Source organism: Salvelinus sp. IW2-2015, unplaced genomic scaffold (genome assembly GCF_002910315.2).
Source record: "Salvelinus sp. IW2-2015 unplaced genomic scaffold, ASM291031v2 Un_scaffold3970, whole genome shotgun sequence".
Lineage (NCBI taxonomy): Eukaryota > Metazoa > Chordata > Actinopteri > Salmoniformes > Salmonidae > Salvelinus > Salvelinus sp. IW2-2015.
Window position 1 is genome coordinate 1 of NW_019945244.1, and position 21,514 is coordinate 21,514.

At 43.4% G+C, this 21,514-nt stretch overlaps 2 protein-coding genes across 2 annotated transcripts; both read right to left on the reverse strand.

Moving 5' to 3' along the window:
* Window positions 1-9,180: 9,180 nt before the first annotated feature.
* Window positions 9,181-13,173, reverse strand: LOC112076733 (uncharacterized protein C18orf19 homolog B-like). The gene is given in 8 exon segments (XM_024143420.2): window positions 9,181-9,511; window positions 9,570-10,552; window positions 10,887-10,914; window positions 10,978-11,023; window positions 11,026-11,060; window positions 11,732-12,206; window positions 12,363-12,397; window positions 13,019-13,173. Coding segments are annotated over 7 exon segments (1,137 nt in total). The 5' UTR covers window positions 13,021-13,173; the 3' UTR covers window positions 9,181-9,511; window positions 9,570-10,036.
* A 3,105-nt stretch (window positions 13,174-16,278) lies between these two features.
* mc2r (melanocortin 2 receptor) lies at window positions 16,279-17,405 on the reverse strand. The gene has a single exon (XM_024143422.2). The coding sequence runs from the start codon at window positions 17,403-17,405 to the stop codon at window positions 16,488-16,490; it is 918 nt and encodes a 305-aa protein (XP_023999190.1). The 3' UTR covers window positions 16,279-16,487.
* Between the last annotated feature and the right edge of the window lie 4,109 nt (window positions 17,406-21,514).

Here is a 21,514-nt window from a genome sequence, read left to right on the forward strand (position 1 = left end):
TAGGAACCCTAATGTCATGTTTGAACAGTCATAGGACCCTAATGTCCTTGTTGAGAGACATAGGAACCCTAATGTCATGTTAGGAGCAGACAAGGAAAACCTAATGACCTGTTATGAATAAGACATAGGACCCCTGGTGTCCTTGTTGAGAAGACATAGGAACCTAATGTCATGTTTATGAGCAGACAAAGGAAACCTAATGACCTGTTATGAACAGACATAGGACCCCTAGTGTCCTTATTGAGAAGACATAGGAACCCTAATGTCATGTATGAACAGACATAGGAACCCCTAATGTCCTTGTTGAGAAGACATAGGAACCCTAATGTCATGTTATGAGCAGACATAGGAACCCTAATGTCATGTTATGAGCGACACTCAAAAGCTCCCACTTTGTTGTGCCCCACTTGCAATGGTGCTTTTTCACTAGTCTGTCTTTGTTAGTAGGTGCTGTATATAACTGTAATATATTACATATCCTGCCCAGTGGGTAGAAAACCACAGAAACATTGTCAATATAATGTCTAGATTATATCAACACTTTTAAGGCAGCATCAAATGTGCTCCTTTTAATGAACAAGAAAAAGGCTTGTAAAGTAATGCTTAAATATGACAATGCAAAATGAATACAAATGACTACTTATAATATTTTCCTGTAACTAATAGTCTGTTATTGATACAGGATGACATCATTCTGGATGAAGGAAATGGTTTTAACAGAATATTAATCCCTGTTATAGTTTTATCTTCAACAAAACAGCGTTTGGTGTTATTCAGATATCAGTCAACTGTTTTTTTTTTTTTTTTACTAGTATTTACCATGATTAACAAATGTAAATATATGTTATATAACAGACACTTCTTATAACAGAGAATATAACTCACAGAAGAGGCTGTTGGACAGCACTGTAGAGCACAAGGTGATCTTTCCGTGTTTTATTCAATGAGCTTTGCACATCAAATAGATTGACTGGTGTCGTAGTGCTTCTCTACAGTCAACAACTGCAACAGATTTAGACGACTAGGTTCAGTTGTGTCTCTGCGTTAAACTACATGCTCAGCTATCACCTCTCTGACAGGACATTCTCTAGTGTAGCACATCAGCCAGGCTGACACTGAGATAATAATAAACCAAGATGCTGCACTGTTGTGTAAGGAAGCAGAGCCTGTCACCACACTGACCAGAGATAATAATAACACCAAGATGCTACACTGTTGTGTAAGGAAGCAGAGCCTTTCAACACACTGACCAGAGATAATATTAACACCAAGATAATGCACTGTTGTGTAAGGAAGCAGAGCCTGTCAACCACACTGACCAGAGATAATAATAACCCAAGATGCTACACTGTTGTTGTAAGGAAGCAGAGCCTTTCAACCACACTGACCGAGATAATATTAACACCAAGATGCTGCACTGTTGTGTAAGGAAGCAGAGCCTGTCAACCACACTGTTTGTGTAAGGAAGCAGAGCCTGTCAACCACACTGACCAGAGATAATATTAAACACCAAGATGCTGCACTGTTGTGTAAGGAAGCAGCGCCTGTCAACCAGGAAAGGATATGGTCAAAGATTTTAGTTTGGTGCATTGTTTATCTCAAGTCAGAGTTTTGGTTTAAGTCTAACAGAGGCCATTTTTAATGGAGTTATTGCGAAATGTAGAATCGCTCTCAGTAGAGGCATTTGACAACTGAACACAATGAGGATTTGAGAAGTGATACTTTATTTGAAAGCATTTTAATAAATAGAAACCAGCCAGAACAAAGTGGTCATTCATTCCTGTGGAACAGTGATGTTATGACAGGTGATAACAGGTGGTGTTATGAAAGGTGATAACCAGGTGATGTTATGAAAGGTGATAACCAGGTGATAACCGGGTGATGATATGAAAGGTGATAACCAGGTATGTTATGAAAGGTGATAACCAGGTGGTGTTATGAAAGGTGATAACCAGGTGATGTTATGGAAGGTGATAACCAGGTGATGTTATGAAGGTGATAACCAGGTGATATTATGACAGGTGATAAACCAGGTGATATTATGACAGGTGATAACCAGGTGATATTATGAAAGGTGATAACCAGGTGGTGTTTTGAAAGGTGTTAACCAGGTGATGTTATGAAAGCGGATAACCAGGTGTATTATGAAAGGCGATAACAGTGATATGATTGAAAGGTGATAACCAGGTGATGTTATGACAGGTGATAACCAGGTGATGTTATGGAAGGTGATAACCAGGTGATGATATGAAAGGTGATAACCAGGTGATGTTATGAAAGGTGATAACCAGTGATGTTATGGAAGGTGTTAACCAGGTGATGTTATGAAAGGTGATAACCAGGTGATGTTGTGAAAGGCGATAAACCAGGTGATGTTATGAAAGGTGATAACCAGGTGATGATATGAAAGGTGATAACCAGGTGATATTATGAAAGGCGATAACCAAGGTGATGATAACCAAGCGATGTTATTGAAAAAGGTTGATAAACCAGTATGTTAGAAACATGATATGCATGAGTGCAGTTTAGAAATAACCATGAAAGTGATATGAGTGATGATGACCAGGTGATAGACAAAGCGCATGTGATCGAACATGGTAGTAACAAGAGTGATGTTATGAAAGGTGATAACAAGGATGATATGAACAGGTGATAACAGGTGATGTTATGATAATCGAGTTCCGACATAACCGCAGCTAGGATATATGACAATGCTGACACTAACCGAGGTGATGTTATAGTTACAACCTGCATAATCAAGCAACAATTGCACCTATGACGATGTATGATTTCACCCACTGGTGTATGCATATGAACAGGTGCATGTCTATGAACACAATTGATATATAACAACGGCGTGTCATGTAATGAAAGGGCTGACAACCAGCGTGATGCTGTATTAACAGAGTGACTAGTTCCATTGTGAAACATAAGATATAATACACTACAGTACGCCATTTTTTATGAAAGTGTTATGCAATCACACTCAGGTGATTTGTTACTGAAATAGGATGTCAATGATATTCAAAGCGTCTATACCAGGGGTGTATTGATTATCAACCAATGGTCAATAACCATGGTGATGTATATGAGCAAATCAGCGATCATAACGCATTAGTTGATGATGCTTATTGTAATTAGCTAGATAACACATAACGGTAGATCCACATGTGATGAGATAAAGGTGACCCTTTATAACCACAATAGGTCATGATTTACTAGCACTTAATGGTGATACTAAACCAAACGGTCTGAGTATTATACATGCAACATGGCTTGAATTAAACCAACAGTGCATTGTTATGTGGAAAATGATGATAACAACCCTAGGATTTGACTCAATCTATTGAAAGTTCATATAACAACATAGGTCAACCTGTGGTGAATGCTCTATTCACCAAAGAAGTGATACCAGGTTCGATATCCTTGGTGATTATGGGCACGGCATTTTGAATACATCCACCCTGAGGTGAGTATTGATGGCACACAGGGATAACCAGCCCCGTGATGTTATGACAAACAGGGTTTGCAATTAAACACAAGGTAGCTAGTCTATGGTGAATGAAGTGAACTACACCAGTGACCTGAGTGAATGAAACGCTAACACAGAGCCATGGTAAATGTCACCTGTAGCCCAAGGTAGGTAAAGATAAACCAGGTTGATGTCGTATGGACAGTGAATGATTATGGACAGGTATCAACTCAGGTGCCATGATTATTCAAGAGCAAACGTGTGGTGCTAAACCCAGGTGAGGGTGTTACTGGAAAGTAGATAACCAGCGGTGAAGTAGATGACTGAACAAGTGTAATAATTCCCAGCTGCTTTTTATGAATGAGGATAAAACGCAGCTATATTTAAAGGTGAATAAACCAGACGGGGTGATATTTAATGACAGGTGATCCAACCAGGTGAATGTTAATAAACATACAAAGAGGTTAACCATGTGTATGAATTATGTGACACAGATGGTTGAATACCATGATATTATGACACAGTGGGTGGATACACCATTGAGTCTCTCAGCTTCATTACCGATCAGTGACCTTGTTAAATGAGAGTTATCCACGCCTGTCATAACATCACCTGGGTTATCACGCTGGTATCACCGGCTCAGTTATCGATACAACCCTTATATGCCCCTTTGCATAATGTTTATGACAGTGATGTCATTCACCTCTTGGAAGAGGGGGTGTATAATCCCACGCCTTTGGTCATATCTTCTGAAACCTGTGTTTGTATCCCCTTCATATCATCACCTGGTTATCACCGCTAATGGCAGGTCATAACCATCACCTGGTTATCCCCTTCCATACAATCACCTCCTTTTCATAACATCACCTGGATAATCTTCAATCACCCGCTAAGCAGTTCTGGGGATATCACGACGTATGGATAAAGAGCGACCTGGAAGGGGAAGCAACCGGGCAGCGCCGATAACCACGAGAGGGACACAGGTTTCGGTGATAATATCTCGAGAAGGGATAACCAGGTGATAGGCAATATGGAAGAGAGGGTTAACCGATAGATGATGCGACTGAAGGAAAGAGCCTACGATATTTGGAAGCAGTATACAAACCACGGTGAATAAACCAGTGAGGTTATGACAGGTGATAACCAGTGTGATGGTATGAAGCTGATAACCAAGGTGATATTTATGCAGGTGATAACCAGGTGATGTTATGCTGATAAACCAAGTGATGTTATGAAAGTGATAACCAGGTGATAACATGTGATATGGAAAGGTGAAACCAGGTGATACCAGGTGATGATATGAAAGTGATAACCAGTGATGTTATGAAAGTGAAACCAGTGATGTTATGAAGTGATAACCAGGGTGATGTTATGAAAGGTGATAACCAGGTGATGTTATGAAAGGTGATAACCAGTATGATATGGAAAGTTGATATAAACCAGGTGATGTTATGGAAAGTGAATACCAAGGTGATATTTAATGGAAAGTGATAACCAGGTGAAACCAGGTGATGTTATGGAAAGGTTGATGATATGAAAGGTGTTAACCAGGTGATGTTATGAAAGGTATAATCAGGGTGATGTTTGAAAGGTGATAACCAGGTGATGATATGAAAGTGGATAACCAGGTGATATTATGAAGGTGATAACCAGGTGATATTATTGACAGGTGATAACAGGTGATGTTATGAAGGGATAACCAGGTGATGTTATGACAGGGGATAACCAGGTGAAAGTACACTGAGTGGATATAACCGCTAACAAACTGTCATTTTCTTATTATATGTGAATGTGGCACACAGTATATTGGACCACAAGTCATGTTTAACTGTTCCATTATTCCTGTACTAAGACTCCACTGTACGAAAACGTTCAGCATGGCATTCTGAATTACAGGTCATGTTCATAACAATACCATTTTTCAAAGCACCAAATGAGTGGCAGACGTTGTTTTCACAGATGATCTATTCACTGTAATTTCTTGTTCAAGCCACAGACTGTAGACTTTCTACGTTGCACTAGCTTGAAGAACTAACGTCGGGCTGTGCACTGATCTCCTGCAGTCCACTCCTTTTCCCAGTCGACAGATGCTGTCACACTGACACACAGTAGCGTTTGTAATGTTTGAATCCTGTCTGGACAGTTAGACAAGCTGTTTGTAATGTGAATCCTGTCTAACATTAGACAGTCACCAGACAAGTACTGTTTGTAATGTTGAATCCTGTCTGAACAGACGGACAGTAGCTGTTTGTAATGTTGAATCCTGTCTGAACAGACAGACAGTAGCTGTTTTAAATGTTGAATCCTGTCTGGACAGTTAGACAGACAGACAGTAGCTGTTTTTAATGTTGATCCTGTCTGAACAGTTAGACAGACAGACAGTAGCTGTTTGTGAATGTTGAATCCTGTCTGAACAGTTAGACAGACAGGACAGTAGCTGTTGTGTAAATGTTGAATCCTGTCTGAACAGTTAGACAGACAGACATAGACTGTTTAAATGTTGAATCCTGTCTGAACAGACAAGACAGACAGTAGCTGTTTGTAATGTTGAATCCTGTCTGAACAGTTAGACAGACAGACAGTAGCTGTTTGTAATGTTGAATCCTGTCTGAACAGTTAGACAGAAGCTGTTTTTAATGTTGAGTCCTGTCTGGACAGTTAGACAGACAGACAGAAGCTGTTTGTAATGTTGAATCCTGTCTGACAGTTAGACAGACAGACAGAAGCTGTTTTGTAATGTTGAATCCTGCCTGAAGAGTTAGACAGAAGCTGTTTTTAATGTTGAATCCTGTCTGAACAGACAGACAAGACAGACAGTAGCTGTTGGTAATGTTGAATCCTGTCTGAACAGACAGACAGTAGCTGTTTTTAATGTTGAATCCTGTCTGGACAGTTAGACAGAAGCTGTTTAATGTTGAATCCTGTCTGAACAGTTAGACAGACAGACAGTAACTGTTTGTAAGGTTGAATCCTGTCTGAACAGACAGACAGTAGCTGTTTGTAATGTTGAATCCTGTCTGAAAGACGACAGTAGCTGTTTATGTTGGAATCCTGTCTGACAGTTAACAGAAGCTGTTTGTAATGTTGAATCCTGTCTGGACAGTTTAGACAGACAGACAGAAGCTGTTTGTAATGTTGAATCCTGCTCTGAAGAGTTAGACAGAAGCTGTTTTTAATGTTGAATCCTGTCTGAACAGTCAGACAGACAGTAGCTGTTTGTTAAGTTGAATCCTGTCTGAAGAGCAGGACAGTTAGACAGAAGCTGTTTTTAGTGTTGAATCCTGTCTGAACAGTCAGTAGCTGTTTTTAGTGTTGAATCCTGTCTGAACAGTCAGACAGTCACCAGACAGGACTGCTCCCATCTTGGGTTTTGTAATATCTGATTTATTTACACTATGACCCCGTCTCGGGGTCATATATATACCTGTATATAGTCACAAATATATATATATATATATACCTGTATTTAGTCACAAATATATATATATATATATACACGAATAGAGGTAAAGCTAGTTTGCCTCTTTGTGTTGTTGCTCTTGTGATGTACTAGGTTTTAGGCCTAAGGTCTGTTATCGCAATACTTTTACAGAAAATGGCAAATGTAAAAATGTAGCTCCAAGCRCTGTTGTAGTCCAAGATGTGACGCTTCGATTTATATGACGTGGTCAAACTGCAGATTAATACAACTTTAAAAGTCAACCACTAATGTGTCTGGAAGTGATTTTTATAATGCAACTTTAAAATACTGTAATGAGAAAATATCAACCTTGGTTTGCAGCAGCAGCAGTCAAGGTTGCACCTGTTTCCTCAGTAAATGTCTCCAGGTGTGTAAATACGTACATGGTTATTCCTTACCTCAGCCACTTCTTCAGTATATCCCACACTCTGCATGAACTATATCAAATCAAATGTTATTGGTCACATGCTTGGTAAACAACAGCTGGAGACTAACAGTGAAATGCTTCCTGGCGGGTCCTTTTCCAACAACGCAGAGAAGGAACATAGTGTTTATTTATTGCTCATGTTATTAATTCTCTGAGTCAATGATAACATGGCTATATACACTGGGTACCAGTACTGGGTCAATGGGCAGGGGTACCAGGTAATAACATGGCTATATACACTGGGTACCAGTACTGGGTCAATGGGCAGGGGTACCAGGTAATAACATGGCTATATACAAGGGATACCAGTTCTTGGTTCATGATAACATGGCTATATACACTGGTACCAGTACTGGTCATGAATACATGGTTATATACACTGGGTACCAGTACTGGGTCAATGGGCAGGGGTACAGGTAATAACAGGTTAATACACTGGGTACCACATACTGAGTAATGATAACTTGGCTATATACACTGGGTACCAGAACAGAGTCAATGATAACATGGCTATATACACTGGGTACAGTACTGAAGTCAATTGTGCAGGGGTACGAGGTAATAACATGGCTATATACACTTGAAGCTCTCGCCCCGCTCTATACAGCCTTGTAGATGTGGATGGGGGCGGACTTGGCCTTCCATTTCCTGTAGTCCACGGTCAGCGGTTTGTCTTGCTGACGTTGCTGACGTTGAGGAAGAGGTTGTTGTCTGGACCACACTGCATGTCTCTGACTCCTCCCTATAGGCTGTCTCCTCGTTGTCGGTGATGAAGGCTCACACGTTGTGTGTCGCAAACGTAATAATTGTGTTGGGAGTCGTGCGCGGCCACGCAGTCAAGGGTGAACAGGGAGTACAGGAGGGGATAAGCACACACCCCTGTGTTGGGGGTAGGTGGCGATGTGTTGGTGCCTACCTCACCACCTGGGGGCGGCCGTCAGGAAGTCAAGGATCCAGTTGCAGATGGAGGTGTTCAGTCACAGGTCCTGAGTCTAGTAATGAGCTGGAGGGCACTATGGTGTTGAATGCTGAGCTGTAGTCAAATGAACAACATTCTCTCGTAGGGTTTCTCTTGTCCGGTGGAAAGGGACGTGTGGACAGATAGATTGCATCTATGTGGATCTGTTGGGGCGGTATGCAAATTGGGGTGCGTCCGGGTGTCTGGGATGATGGTGTGGATGTGAGCCATGACCAGCCTTTAAAGCATTTATGGCTACAGATGTGAGTGCTACGGGATGATAATCATTATGACAGGTTACTTGGCGTTCTTGGGCACAGGTACTATGGTGGTCTGCTTGAAACGTATGTATTACAGACTGGGTCAGGGAGAGGTCAGTGAGACATGCCCAGATGTTAGCGGGCGTTGTGAATGTTAACCTGTTCCAAGGTTTACTCACATTGGCTATGGTGAGCAAGATCACACAGTCGTTCGGAACAGCTGGTGCTCTCATGTATGGTTCAGTGTTGCTTTCTCAATGCGGATTAGCTCGTATGGTAGCTCGCGTCACTGGGCAGCTCGCAGCTGTTTCCCTCTGTAATCTGTGATAGTTTGTAAGCCTGGCACATCCGCGAGCGTCAGAGGCCGGCATGGTATGCTTCCGATCTTCGTCCTGTATTGACGTCTTGACTGTTTGACGCGCTCTGGAGGTCGTAGCAGGATTTCTAATAGTCAGGGATTAGTGTCTCTCGCTTGAAAGCGACAGCTTAGCCTTTATCAAGGCTGCTGGTAATCAGTTGTTGGGCTTTCAATTCCAAATGTTTTGGAGTGAACCGTTTGTCTAGTACAGTACTAGAACATGGGAAGAAGACAGGAACCTGAACGATGTTTAGAAGCTCAATATTCTGCTTTATTGTAAATTGTGATCATACAGACATGATTTTAAATGACAGTAAGGTCCACTAACTGGTACTACAGTACCCAACACCCTCTGTTCAGTCTGTGGGTTTTCATTCTATTGCATTTCGGCTTTATATTTCTGTAATATCCACGGAGCAACTTAGAAGGATACTTCTGGATTTTGGCCATGAGTTCATCTGACTCTGTGGAGTAGATAAAGGGCCTCATTGTCAACATCTGACTCTGTGGAAGTAGATAAGGGCCTCATTACAACATCTGACTCTGTGGCAGTAGATAAAGGGCCTCATTGTCAACCTTGACTCTGTGGACAGTAGATAAAGGCCTCATTGCCAAATCGGGCCTCATTGCCAACATCCAGAAGAATCCCTTTAAGGAACCAATCAACCGACTTCTCTAATCACACTTCCTATTATAGGCACAATTCTCAGTTGATTAGACATTAGGAACACAAAAATAATACACAATATATTAAACTTTGGGTATTGGATAAAAAAAGACATTAGAAAACGTGATTGAAAGACACACAAGCAGTTACAGCCTCAATGAGGCTTTGATGGACGATGTTGAATTGAACAGGAAGTTTGTTTCATACCCAGAATTCATAAATGCTCCTCAGTGTATTCTAATAGAACTGAGAAATGCCTCCTCCTTATAGCAGGTATAATGGTACTAGCTGGGGCAGTCAGGATGGCAGAAGGACAGTGTCTGGACTCATTCGTCTCTCAACAGGTTCATAATACGTGCCTTAATTCTGTCTTTGACCCCAACCACATTGAAGACACCAAACGTGTGTTTATTCACAACCACTTGTAAACAAGACTAATCTAGCTTCTTTCGGTAAGACACTTTGTCTTTGGTTTCCTGTAGTTTATCAGAGAACATGTCTTTAGTCTCCCCCATCTTTCCAGAGAAACGTTCTTTCGTCTCCCCCATCTTTCCAGAGAAACGTTCTTTCGTCTCCTCCATCTTTCCAGAGAGACGTTCTTTCGTCTCCTCCACCTTTCCAGAGAAACGTTCTTTCGTCTCCTCCATCTTTCCAGAGAAACGTTCTTTCGTCTCCTCCATCTTTCCAGAGAYACGTTCTTTCGTCTCCTCCATCTTTTCGGAAATACCAGACAATCGTTCTTTCGTATCTTCCATTTTCCCCGAGAGTAGTTCTTTAGTTTCCTCCATTTTTTCAGAGAACAGTTCCTTAGTCTCCTCCATTTTCTCTGTGAGTTTCTCCCTGGTCTCTTCCATCCGGTCCTGCAGGTAGTCTTTGACAGGCGGCGGGGTAGAGAAGTAGCCGTGTTTACGGTCCACCAGAGTCACTGTGTATCTGGCAGGTGTTGCAATCTGAAGGAAATCAGGATAAAGAAAGCCATCAAATTCAGTAGAGACAAGTGAATTGAAGCTGATGTTGCAATCTGAGTATTTCTGCTCACCCTGAACAGGGCGTCGTATGTACAAGTCATAGTCCGTGAGTACTCTTACCCTGAACAAGGCGTCGTAGTACAAGTCCTTTTACCTTGACAAGTCATAGTCGTGAGTATTCTTACCTTGTACATGGCGTAGGCAGTGAGTTATCTTACCTTGTACAAGGCGTAGGCAGTGAGTTATCTTACCTTGTACAAGGCGTAGGCAGTGAGTATTCTTACCATGTACAAGGCGTAGGCAGTGATTATCTTACCTTGTACATGGCGTAGGCAGTGAGTTATCTTACTTGTACATGGCGTAGGCAGTGAGTTATCTTACCTTGTACATGGCGTAGCAGTGAGGGCGTACCACCAGAAGAGTGATTCAGCAGACCAACAATCTTCTCTGGAAACCAATAAACTCCAGAAAAGGCACCACATTCACTCCCCTGTGAAATACACAGTGAGGTTATTAACTAAGGCCAATACTGCGCCTTCCCGTGAAACACTCAGTGGCCAGTTTATTAGGTACACCACCCTGCTCACCAAAACGGTTAGCTTCTATAAAACAGTGAGTCACATGACCGTGGCAGACAGACGTTCGACTGGGGAAAAAACAAGTCAGACTAATTGACTGTCCTAGCCACATGTCAGACTAATTACTGTCCTAGCCCCACATTATGTCAGACTAATTGACTGTCATCGCCCCACATTATGTCAGACTAATTGACTGTCCTACCCCACATTATGTCAGACTAATTGACTTGCCTAGCCCCACATTATGTCAGACTAATTGACTGTCATCTCCCCACATTATTCAGACTAATTGACTGTCATCGCCCCACATTGTCAGACTAATTGACTGTCCTAGCCCCACATTATGTCAGACTAATTGACTGTCCTAGCCCCACATTATGTCAGACTAATTGACTGTCCTAGCCCCACATTATGTCAGACTAATTGACTGTCCTAGCCCCACATTATGTCAGACTAATTGACTGTCCTAGCCCCACATTATGTCAGACTAATTGACTGTCCTAGCCCACATTGTCAGACTAATTGACTGTCCTAGCCCCACATATAATGGAATCCCCAGGAGTAGACCAGACAGGTGACTCACTGCATAGCAGCGTAGTAGAAGGTCCCGAACCAGACGCTGGAGGTCAGGAGATGGACAGGTATCATCACCTTCCCGTACTGCTTAAAGGTCTTCTTGAATCTCTGGACCAGACCAATGGACTTGTCCTGCAGAGGGTCTATCTCTGGGGCCTCCGGCGGGGCCTCCGGCAGGGCCTCCACAGGCAGCTTGGAGGAGTCTGCCCCGTAGACGGGCTCTGTTCCAGCCAGRCYGGGTGGGTCCTGGTCCTCCGGTTGGAGCTTGGGCCGTTCCACTGCCCTGTTAAAGGCTGAGGTACTGACCCAACGCTGGCCGGGCCCGGTGGGCAGGCGGCCTACAATACACACCGACACKGCCAGGCGAGCCTCACACACCGACAGGCCCACGACCACGGACYGCACGTAGGCCATCTGCCGCAATGCACCCTGGGACAGAACACGATGCATCTCCTCCTCCCTGAGACGTTTGACCACAGAGGCTGCAGACAGCACACATCATCAGAGTTTACAAATGACTATCAATTACAAGAGGAGTAATCATTTATGTTGATAAGTATATATTAAGTTAGGAAACGTTATAATCAGAGTGAAGAAACGTATCTGATGGTATGATAAGACATAATACCAAAACATACCTCCAACTAGAGTAGGACAACCATTAATCCAGCACCTGAAATGAAAACGTCCAAATAAAAATATTATAAACACAATCTAAGCACAGAAGTTAGCCACAACAGACTAATCCAGTGGCCACTACTGTGGATGATTCTCAGCAAAACAACCAAAGTTCTGGTTTAACTACGTTTACTAGCTACACACAGCCATGTTCGGATATATAGCTAACAAGGCAAATAAAAAAAATAGCTAGCAAGCCAACTATAGTAAGTAGCTAGTCAGCTAGCTAAGTGGCTATCTAGCCAAGTTACATGTGCAAAGGTTAGCTACAGAACTTGCAAAACATCTAGTTATCTTTCTAGAGCTAGCTGTCTGGCTAGCTGTCACATACGCAGTGGCTTCTGTGTGGTTGACATTGGGGGGGGGGGTCTGGAGGACGGCAAACTTCCTTCACTTATAAAGCTTCCAGAACAACCCAGTGTAAACACGGGCCAGTTTTAGATATGGTTAGCTAACGTTAGTTGTCTGGCTAATGCCTGATTCTGACAGAAAGCCAACTCGGGTTGTTTTGCTTGCTAGCTAAGTTAGCTAGCCGACACTTGGCAAAGTAGTTGTTTACATTTTTCGGGAAGTTGTAAAACTACGTGACAAAGCTCACACGTAACGGAATACATACATTGAAATTCAAGGTGTTTGATCCAGTCAAAAGTGTTTTCTGTAGTTGTATGAGCCATAAGTACATAGAATGACCGTCCGGTCAGTAGAAGACCTTACAGCAGAGATAGAGGGGATCCGCGTGTCCTCGGGCTCGCGCAGTGCATCATGGGATTCCTAGTTCATTTGTCGCGAGATTTGGTGTCTGTAAACTGCGTAAAAACAGCACTTCCCAAAATGCCTAAAACCTTTCAGTCAGAATTTCCATTTCTATGAAAGAGATAACCTCTAGTCCAGCGGATAACAACCAAATATACCACAAAGATCGTTCCACTTCATGTTGCAAGTATCAAACTTGGAACACTAACACTCAAATGATAACTTTTTATTTTGTAAATATAGTTATCACATATTCACTGCATTAGTCTGTAATAAAACCTTAAGTCCGTCTTTATGGAACTAACTGCACATTCTCTCTCATATTCAATGTGATGTTCTCTGTTCCCTGTTTTCTCGTCTCTGTGCTGCAGATCTTTTAACAACTTGATGGTATAGCAAAGCCTAATAAACTTGACATTAACTTGAATTGTCTCTCTTCATTTTACCCACAAACAAAATCACTTATAGTCTAGGTATAGTGCCCTGTATCTCAGGTGGTAGCGCATGGTGCTTGTAATACCAAGGTTGTGGTTTGATTCCCACAGGGGTGAAGTATGAACAAATAAAAGTACATAAATATATGCACTCACTAATGTAAGTGGTGTCTGCTGAATGTAAAGCATATGATTTTTTTTATTTGCCAGTATTTTGACGTGCGTCGACCAAACAGCGGCTGAAGGGCAAATATGATCTAACGGTGACGTCATCTTGCCAATGTGCCAACGCTCTCCATACTACATCAGCCCAATGTATAATGTATACATCGAGCCGACGTCTGCGAGATGTATGTGTGCTGTCTGGGAAGCCCTTACGGGGGTCATATTGAGGTCATTTTGACCATAGTCTAGCAGCTAAGGGGAAGAATTGTGGACTTTCTGATAGAGCATCAAATTTCACACACAGCTGGGGCATGTCTAAAGGAAGTATTTTTGGCTGTAGTGCATCACAGATTTAGTCCATTACCCATGACACCATATACCCTGTCTCGACATGTTGGCGCTCTCATTAATCCCATAGTTTGTAAGGCGGACCATGGTGACATGTCCTCTGGCGGGGTCAATATTGGGACTAGACTCTGTAGTAGGGAGCACATACTTCTCTCCAAACTATTACGTCGTGGATCGTGGCCATAAGGGTGAGCATACTAGTCCCTAGACTGCATGGACTATATAGAGTTGTTGTGGTATGAGGGAGGAGAATACTAGCAGAATCAAAGGTTGTAAAGACAAACTTTTGGCCCCGTGAGGACGCATATTTAACTTTAGTGCAATAGTTCAGTATTATGAGAGCTTATGGTCCGATACCCATGAGTGGACGAGTTTGGCATGAATTGGTGTGTCGATAGCAGAAATTTAATCTAGGTTGGGCTGTCTTATAGAGAACACAGATTTGTTTATGGTCGAGAGTCTTACATAGAGTGTGGCTGGTTCATCATACAAATGACAATCGCTCGCCAATAATTGTTTGTGAAAGTATCACTTAGTGTGTCGGCTGGAGACTGGTTTTTAACACTCGGGAATTGCAGTATTCGGGTTGTAGGAATTGTGTTGTGTGACAAAACTGTTGGAGCAAATTATTATGGATGTGGAGGATCGTTATAATTGTTCACCAGGACAACATCATCAGGATAGAAACTAATGCTTGCACCGGTTATCAGGTCTCATACTTTAGGTGCACTAAGATTTAAAATTCATAACCACAGTTGTATATATCGTGATAATGTTACGTAGTCCTGTCAGAGAAGAGGACTTGTTGCTCATTATTAATCTTGGCAACAAAGCTGATTGATTTACATGGTGCCAACTAGGGCGACGTTTTATAGCAAGGTAATGATATCAGTCATATGAGACATTATTTTTTCCATGCTCGTCAAAGACACACAAAACACAAGGCACAATATAGTCTATTGTAGAGAAGACAAATACATGGCTTTATGTTAGAGGATTCTTCCTTTAGATTTAGAAGGGGGCAGATACACTTTGAAGAGAATGGGGACCAGAGAGACCGGTAACCCGGTCTAAGAGAGGGGGTTTTGAGCACAAGTGTTCGCGTTCAGTGACTGTGTCTTAGGAGTGAAAACTACGTATAAACGCAATTGAGAATTCTTGTAAACTCGCATCTCCATGTAGTGTGCGCAGGTTTGTAAGATTTCCACTTTAACACAAAAACATATATGACATTTTATTAGTGTATATGTTATATTTCAGCAATTTGACAGAATAAGGGAATAAATAGACGAGTTACTGAAAGAGAAGGATAGAGGGTCATGTCTACTCAGTGCAATTTTTTTTTCGCATTTTACTCCTCTTTTATCTAATGACTTCTTCCTCCACGTTGGTGTTAGTTTTCCTGTAAGACAAATGCTGTTCTTCTTATGTCGGAGTATTGACGTGATATATCACAGTTTAAAGAGGACGTATTGTTTAAAATATTTCACTTAATGTAGTTGAGGCTCAGATCTGTAATCAGTTTTTTAGTTTAGACAGTTCATCCTTCTTAGGTTTGCCAGTCACGTTTTAATTTTTCCTTTTATTTCCTTATTTGAGGAATGTATTCGGTTAATAGATTTATCCTTATCTTCCTTTGTATATATACAGTAGTTATCATATTCTGTTATAGTTATACATACATGGGGTATAATATACAGTAGTTATCTATTCTGTATACTAGTTATATAATGTACTGTATATATATGACAGTAGCTATCTATTAATTCTAGTATTATAGTTAAATGTCCAGTTACAGAACATCCTCAGTCCATACAGACAGTGTGATTTACAAATTGTGGACTTTATAGAAATATTGTTGACATGACGATCTCCATGTTATATATATGTTTCCTGTATGTACTGTGGACTTATTCGTACCGATGTTTCTTGCACATGTAAATAAAATGCCTATTGCCAAGATATAACATGTATTTATTTATATAAGCCCTGTGATCCATCTGAAATATGCCCAGGTGTCTCTTTTGAAACAACTCTGATATCTGAGATGAGCTGGATCTGATTGTTGTAGACAGACCGAGAGCTGTCAAGCAGCTGGCTGAGATGACAACATAAAAGCAACAGTGCAGGGTGTCAATAAAACCTATATGTGCATTATTAACCAAGGCCCTATTCCCCATATAGGGAACTACCTTTAACCAAGGCCCTATTCCCCATATAGGGCCCTACCTTTAACCAAGGCCCTATTCCCCATATAGTGCCCTACCTTTAACCAAGGCCCTATTCCCCATATAGTGCCCTACCATATAGTGCCCTACCCACGGGGTCAAACACTCCGGTGGAAAGTTGTGCATTATCTAGGGAATAGGGTACAGCCAAAGCCCCTCAGTGGAACAGAGCTTTGACCTCGTAGCAGAGTCGTGAGTCTGAGCAGAGCAGCATCTTCCTGAAGGTGTGTCGTAGCTCTGCGCTGCGGAAGGCGTAGATGGCCGGGTCTATCACGGCGTGACTCATCAGCAGAACCAAATTCAGCTGGAACAGAGAGCGGTAGCACTCACAGTAAGGGTTCTCAACACACACCATGAGGAGGAGGAGATGGAGGAAGAAAGGTGCCCAGCACACCACAAACACCCCGAATAGCATGGTGAGCGTGAGCGCCCCCCGGAGGCTGCGATGCGGCATGGCACTCCCGGGCAGCGCCGCAATCTTCCTGGCGTGGGACCGAGCCAGCAGGAACATGTGGACGTAGAGGAAGAGGATGAGGAGCAGCGAGATGAGGAAGAGCACGATGAAAAGGATCTTGATGACCGTGGCYTCACAGAATGCCACCATGACCGTCCCGGCGACGCCGCARAGCGCCCAGATCCCCGCCAYGGCGGCGGCGGCTCGCCTCATSGTCATGATGTTGTGGTAGCGCAGCGCGTGGAAGATGGTGACGTAGCGGTCCACGGCGATGGCCAGGAAGCTACAGATACAACCGATAAAGGACATGCAGAGCAGTGCGTCTATGATGTCGTCCACCCTCCGGACGGAGTCCCCTCGGGAGTCCAGGTGTCCGACATCGCTGAACACCATCATCAGGGTCTCCCAGGTCTTGGAGAGGGAGGAGATGGTGTTGAACGTGGCCAGGCTACAGATAAACATGTACATCGGGGAGTGGAGGTTCTTGTTGCGRACCACGGCCACCACCACCAACAGGTTCTCACTGAGAGACACCATACCCAACACGAAGAACGCCAGGTGGGGGACCTTCACCACCTGACAGTCTGTGTGGTTGGAGGGGAGAGCTGAGCCATCATTCATTATGGAGACCACAGACAGGTGTCTGAGCAACGTCCACACTCGATCAGATCAGAACAGGGTGTTTTAGAATAACGTCCAGATCAGAACAGGGTGTTTTCAGAGTAACGTCCAGATTCAGAACAGGGTGTTTCAGAGTAACGTCCAGATCAGAACAGGGTGTTTCAGAGTAACGTTCAGATCAGAACGGGTGTTTCAGAGTAACGTCCAGATCAGATCAGGGTGTTTCAGAGTAACATCCAGAACAGAACAGGGTGTTTCAGAGTAACATCCAGAACAGAACAGGGTGTTTCAGAGTAACATCCAGAACAGAACAGGGTGTTTCAGAGTAACGTTCAGATCAGATCAGAACAGGGTGTTTTCAGAATAACGTTCAGATCAGATCAGACAGGTGTTTTCAGAATAACGTTCAGATCAGAACAGAACAGGGTGTTTCAGAGTAACGTCCAGATCAGATCAGAACAGGGTGTTTCAGAATAACGTCCAGAACAGAACAGGTGTTTCAGAGTAACATCCAGAACAGAACAGGGTGTTTCAGAGTAACGTCCAGATCAGAACAGGGTGTTTCAGAATAGAGCAGGAGCAGAAGCAGAGCAGGAGTGTCCGATCTTTGGTTCAGACAGTTAGCTGAAATGTTTCATCTTTGGTTCAGACGGTTGGCGGAAATGTCTAGTGAGGTTTGGTTCAGACAGTTGGCTGTACTGCTCCTCAGTGTGATGGCACTCTGCATGGACCTGCTGGGTGGTGGTTGGGTTGTGATGGATCACCTTAGTAGACCAGGTACTGTAGAGAGGAGACGATTCTAGAGAGGAGATGATTCTAGAGAGGAGATGATTCTGGAGAGGAGACGATTCTGGAGAGGAGATGATTCTGGAGGAGATGATTCTGGAGAGGAGATGATTCTGGAGATGATTCTAGAGAGGAGATGATTCTGAGAGGAGATGATTCTGGAGAGATGATTCTGGAGATGATTCTAGGAGGAGATGATCTTAGAGAGGAGATGTTTGGAGATGATTCTAGGAGGATGATTCTAGAGGAGATGATTCTAGAGAGGAGATGATTCTGGAGAGGAGATGATTCTGGAGAGGAGATGATTCTGGAGAGTGATTCTAGAGAGGAGATGATTCTAGAGAGGAGATGATTCTGGAGAAGAGTGATTCTAGAGAGGAGATGATTCTGGAGATGATTCTAGAGAGGAGATGATTCTTGAGAGAGATGATTCTGGAGAGGAGATGATTCTAGGAGGAGATGATTCTAGAGAGGAGATGATTCTAGAGAGGAGATGACCCCACCTGTGGAAAGAGAACAAAAACATGAAAGAATTACATCAAATTTATTGACACATCGATGAGTGTGATAGTGTGTGTGTGCTGTGTGTGTGTTTGTGTGTACGTGTGTTTGTTATGTGTGTGTGTGTATGTACTGTATGTGCATTGTGGGGAAGCCAAGCCCCACCCCAAAAATATCATTTTACAAGTGTTGTGATAATTGCGTTATTCTCTTTAACTTAGTTCATTGCTTGACATGTTGTATTATTAGACTAAGCTTGGTGATTATTAGGCCTAAGCTTGTGATGTTATAGGCCTAGACTTGTGATGTATAGGCCTAGGCCTTGACATATCGTGATATATATAGGCCTAAGGCCTTGACACCGTGATATATTAGGCCTAAGGCCTTGACATCGTTGTATATTAGGCCTAGGCCTTGACATCGTGATATATTAGGCCTAAGGCCTTGACATTTGTGATTGATAGGCCTAAGGCCTTTGACATTCGTGATATATAGGCCTAAGGCCTTGACATCGTGATATATAGGCCTAAGGCGACTTGACATGGCATATATAGGCCTAAGGCGATTGACATCGTGATATATGGCCTTAAGGTTGTGTAATATAGGCCTAAGGCCTTGACTATCGTGATATATAGGCCTAAAGGGCTTGACTTGTGATATATAGGCCTAAGGCCTTGACATCGTGATATATAGGCCTAAGGCCTTGTGATATATAGGCCTTGACATCGTGATATATAGGCCTTGACACCGTGATATATAGGCCTAAGGCCTTGACACCGTGATATATATGCCTAAGGCCTTGACACCGTGATATATAGGCCTAAGGCCTTGACACCGTGATATATAGGCCTAAGGCCTTGACACCGTGATATATAGGCCCCAGGCCTTGACACCGTGATATATAGCCCTAAGGCCTTGACATCGTGATATATAGGCCTAAGGCCTCTGATAGGGCATCAACTCATCATCAAGCTTTGATGATTTGAATCAGCTGTGTAGAGCTAGGGCAAACAACTAAACATGCACCTAGGACCGAGGTTGGGAAACCTTGTGCCTGGGCACCAAGGCCATCTGCTAGGGCACCAAGGCCATCTGCTAGGGCACCAAGGCCATCTGCTAGGGCACCAAGGCCATCTGCTAGGGCACCAAGGCACTTTGACATGACAGACAGTTAATACCCATAACTACCACCTACTACTTTTGGACATGAACAGAACTAGTTTAATACCAGAATAGACTACAACCGTACACTTTGACATGAACGAGACAGTTAATAACCATACACCAACCTAACTTTTGACATGACAGACTAGTTAATACCATGAGACTACCACCTACACTTAGAACAGTAGACTAGTTAATACCATAGACTACACCTACACTTAGAGCATGACAGACTGTAGTTAATACCATAAGACTGGTAGTTAATACCACAAGACTTACGCAACCTAAGCACTGTTGACATGACATGAACTGTACGTTAATACATAGCGACTGTACGTTAAACATAGACTGTAGTATACCATAAGACTGTAGTTAAACCACAGACTACAACCGCTAACACTTTCGACATGACAGACTGTATTAGATACCATAGACTGGTACGTTAATACATATTGACTGGTAGTTAATACCATAGACTGTAGTTAGATTACCATAGGACTAGTACCACTAACACTTTGACATGAACAGACTAGTTAATATCACAGACTACCACCTACTACTTGACATGTAATTATTTATAGTACATTTTAATGAAACGTATGTTTTCTGTAACAGAATAGGCTCGTGTTTTTCAAGTTTTCAAATCAGTATAATTGTCTTTTTGGTCAATGGCCTGGTGCCGCTGGCAGATGCCTTGGTGCCCTATCCAAATGGCTTGTGCCCTAGGCAAGAGTGGCCTTTGGTGCCCTAGCAGATTGCCGTTGGTGCCCTATGCAGATGTGGCCTTGGTGCCCTATCAGATGGCCTGGTGCCGCTAGCAGATGGCCCCTTGGTGCCCTAAGAGAATGGCCTTGGTGCCTAGCAGATGGCCTTGGTGCGCCTAGCAATGGCCTTGGTGCCCTAGCAGATGGCCTTGTGGTGCCCCTGGCGTGCCTTGGTAGCCCTGAAAGCAGATGGCCTTGGTGCCCTGGCAGATGCCTTGTACCCTATCAGAATGGCCTTGGTGCCCTATCAGATGGGCTTGGGTGCCCTAGCAGATGGCCTTGGGCCCTAAAGCAGAATCGGCCTTGGTGCGCCTATCAGATGGCCTTGGGCCCTATCAAGAATGGCCTTGGTGCGCCGTATCAGATGGCCTTGGTGCCCTGGGCAGATGGCCTGGGTGCCATATCAGATGGCCTGGTCGCCCTTAGCAAAGGCCTTGGGTGCCCTGGCAGATGGCCTTGGTGCCCTGATCAGTAGTGGCCTTGGTGCCCTAGGCAGATGCCTTGGTGCCCTACAGATGGCCCTTGGTACCCTAATCAGATGGCTTTGTGCCCTAAGTCAGATGCCTTGGTGCCCAGCAGATGGCCTTGGTGCCCTATGCAGATGGCCTTGGTGCCCTAGATCAGATGGCCTTGGTGCCCTATCAGATGCCTTGTGCCCTATCAGATGGCCTCGGTGCCCTGCAGATGGCCGTGGGTGCCCTGGCAGATGGCCTTGGTGCCATAGCAGATGGCCTTGTGCCCTATCAGAAATATGGCCTTGTTGCCCTAGCATAGATGGCCTTTGGTGTCCGCTACAGATGGCCTTGGCTGCGCCTGGCAGATGGCCTGGTGCTGGTCAGATGCCTTGGTGCCCTAAGCACGATGGCCTTGGTGCCCTGGCTAGAATGGCCTGGT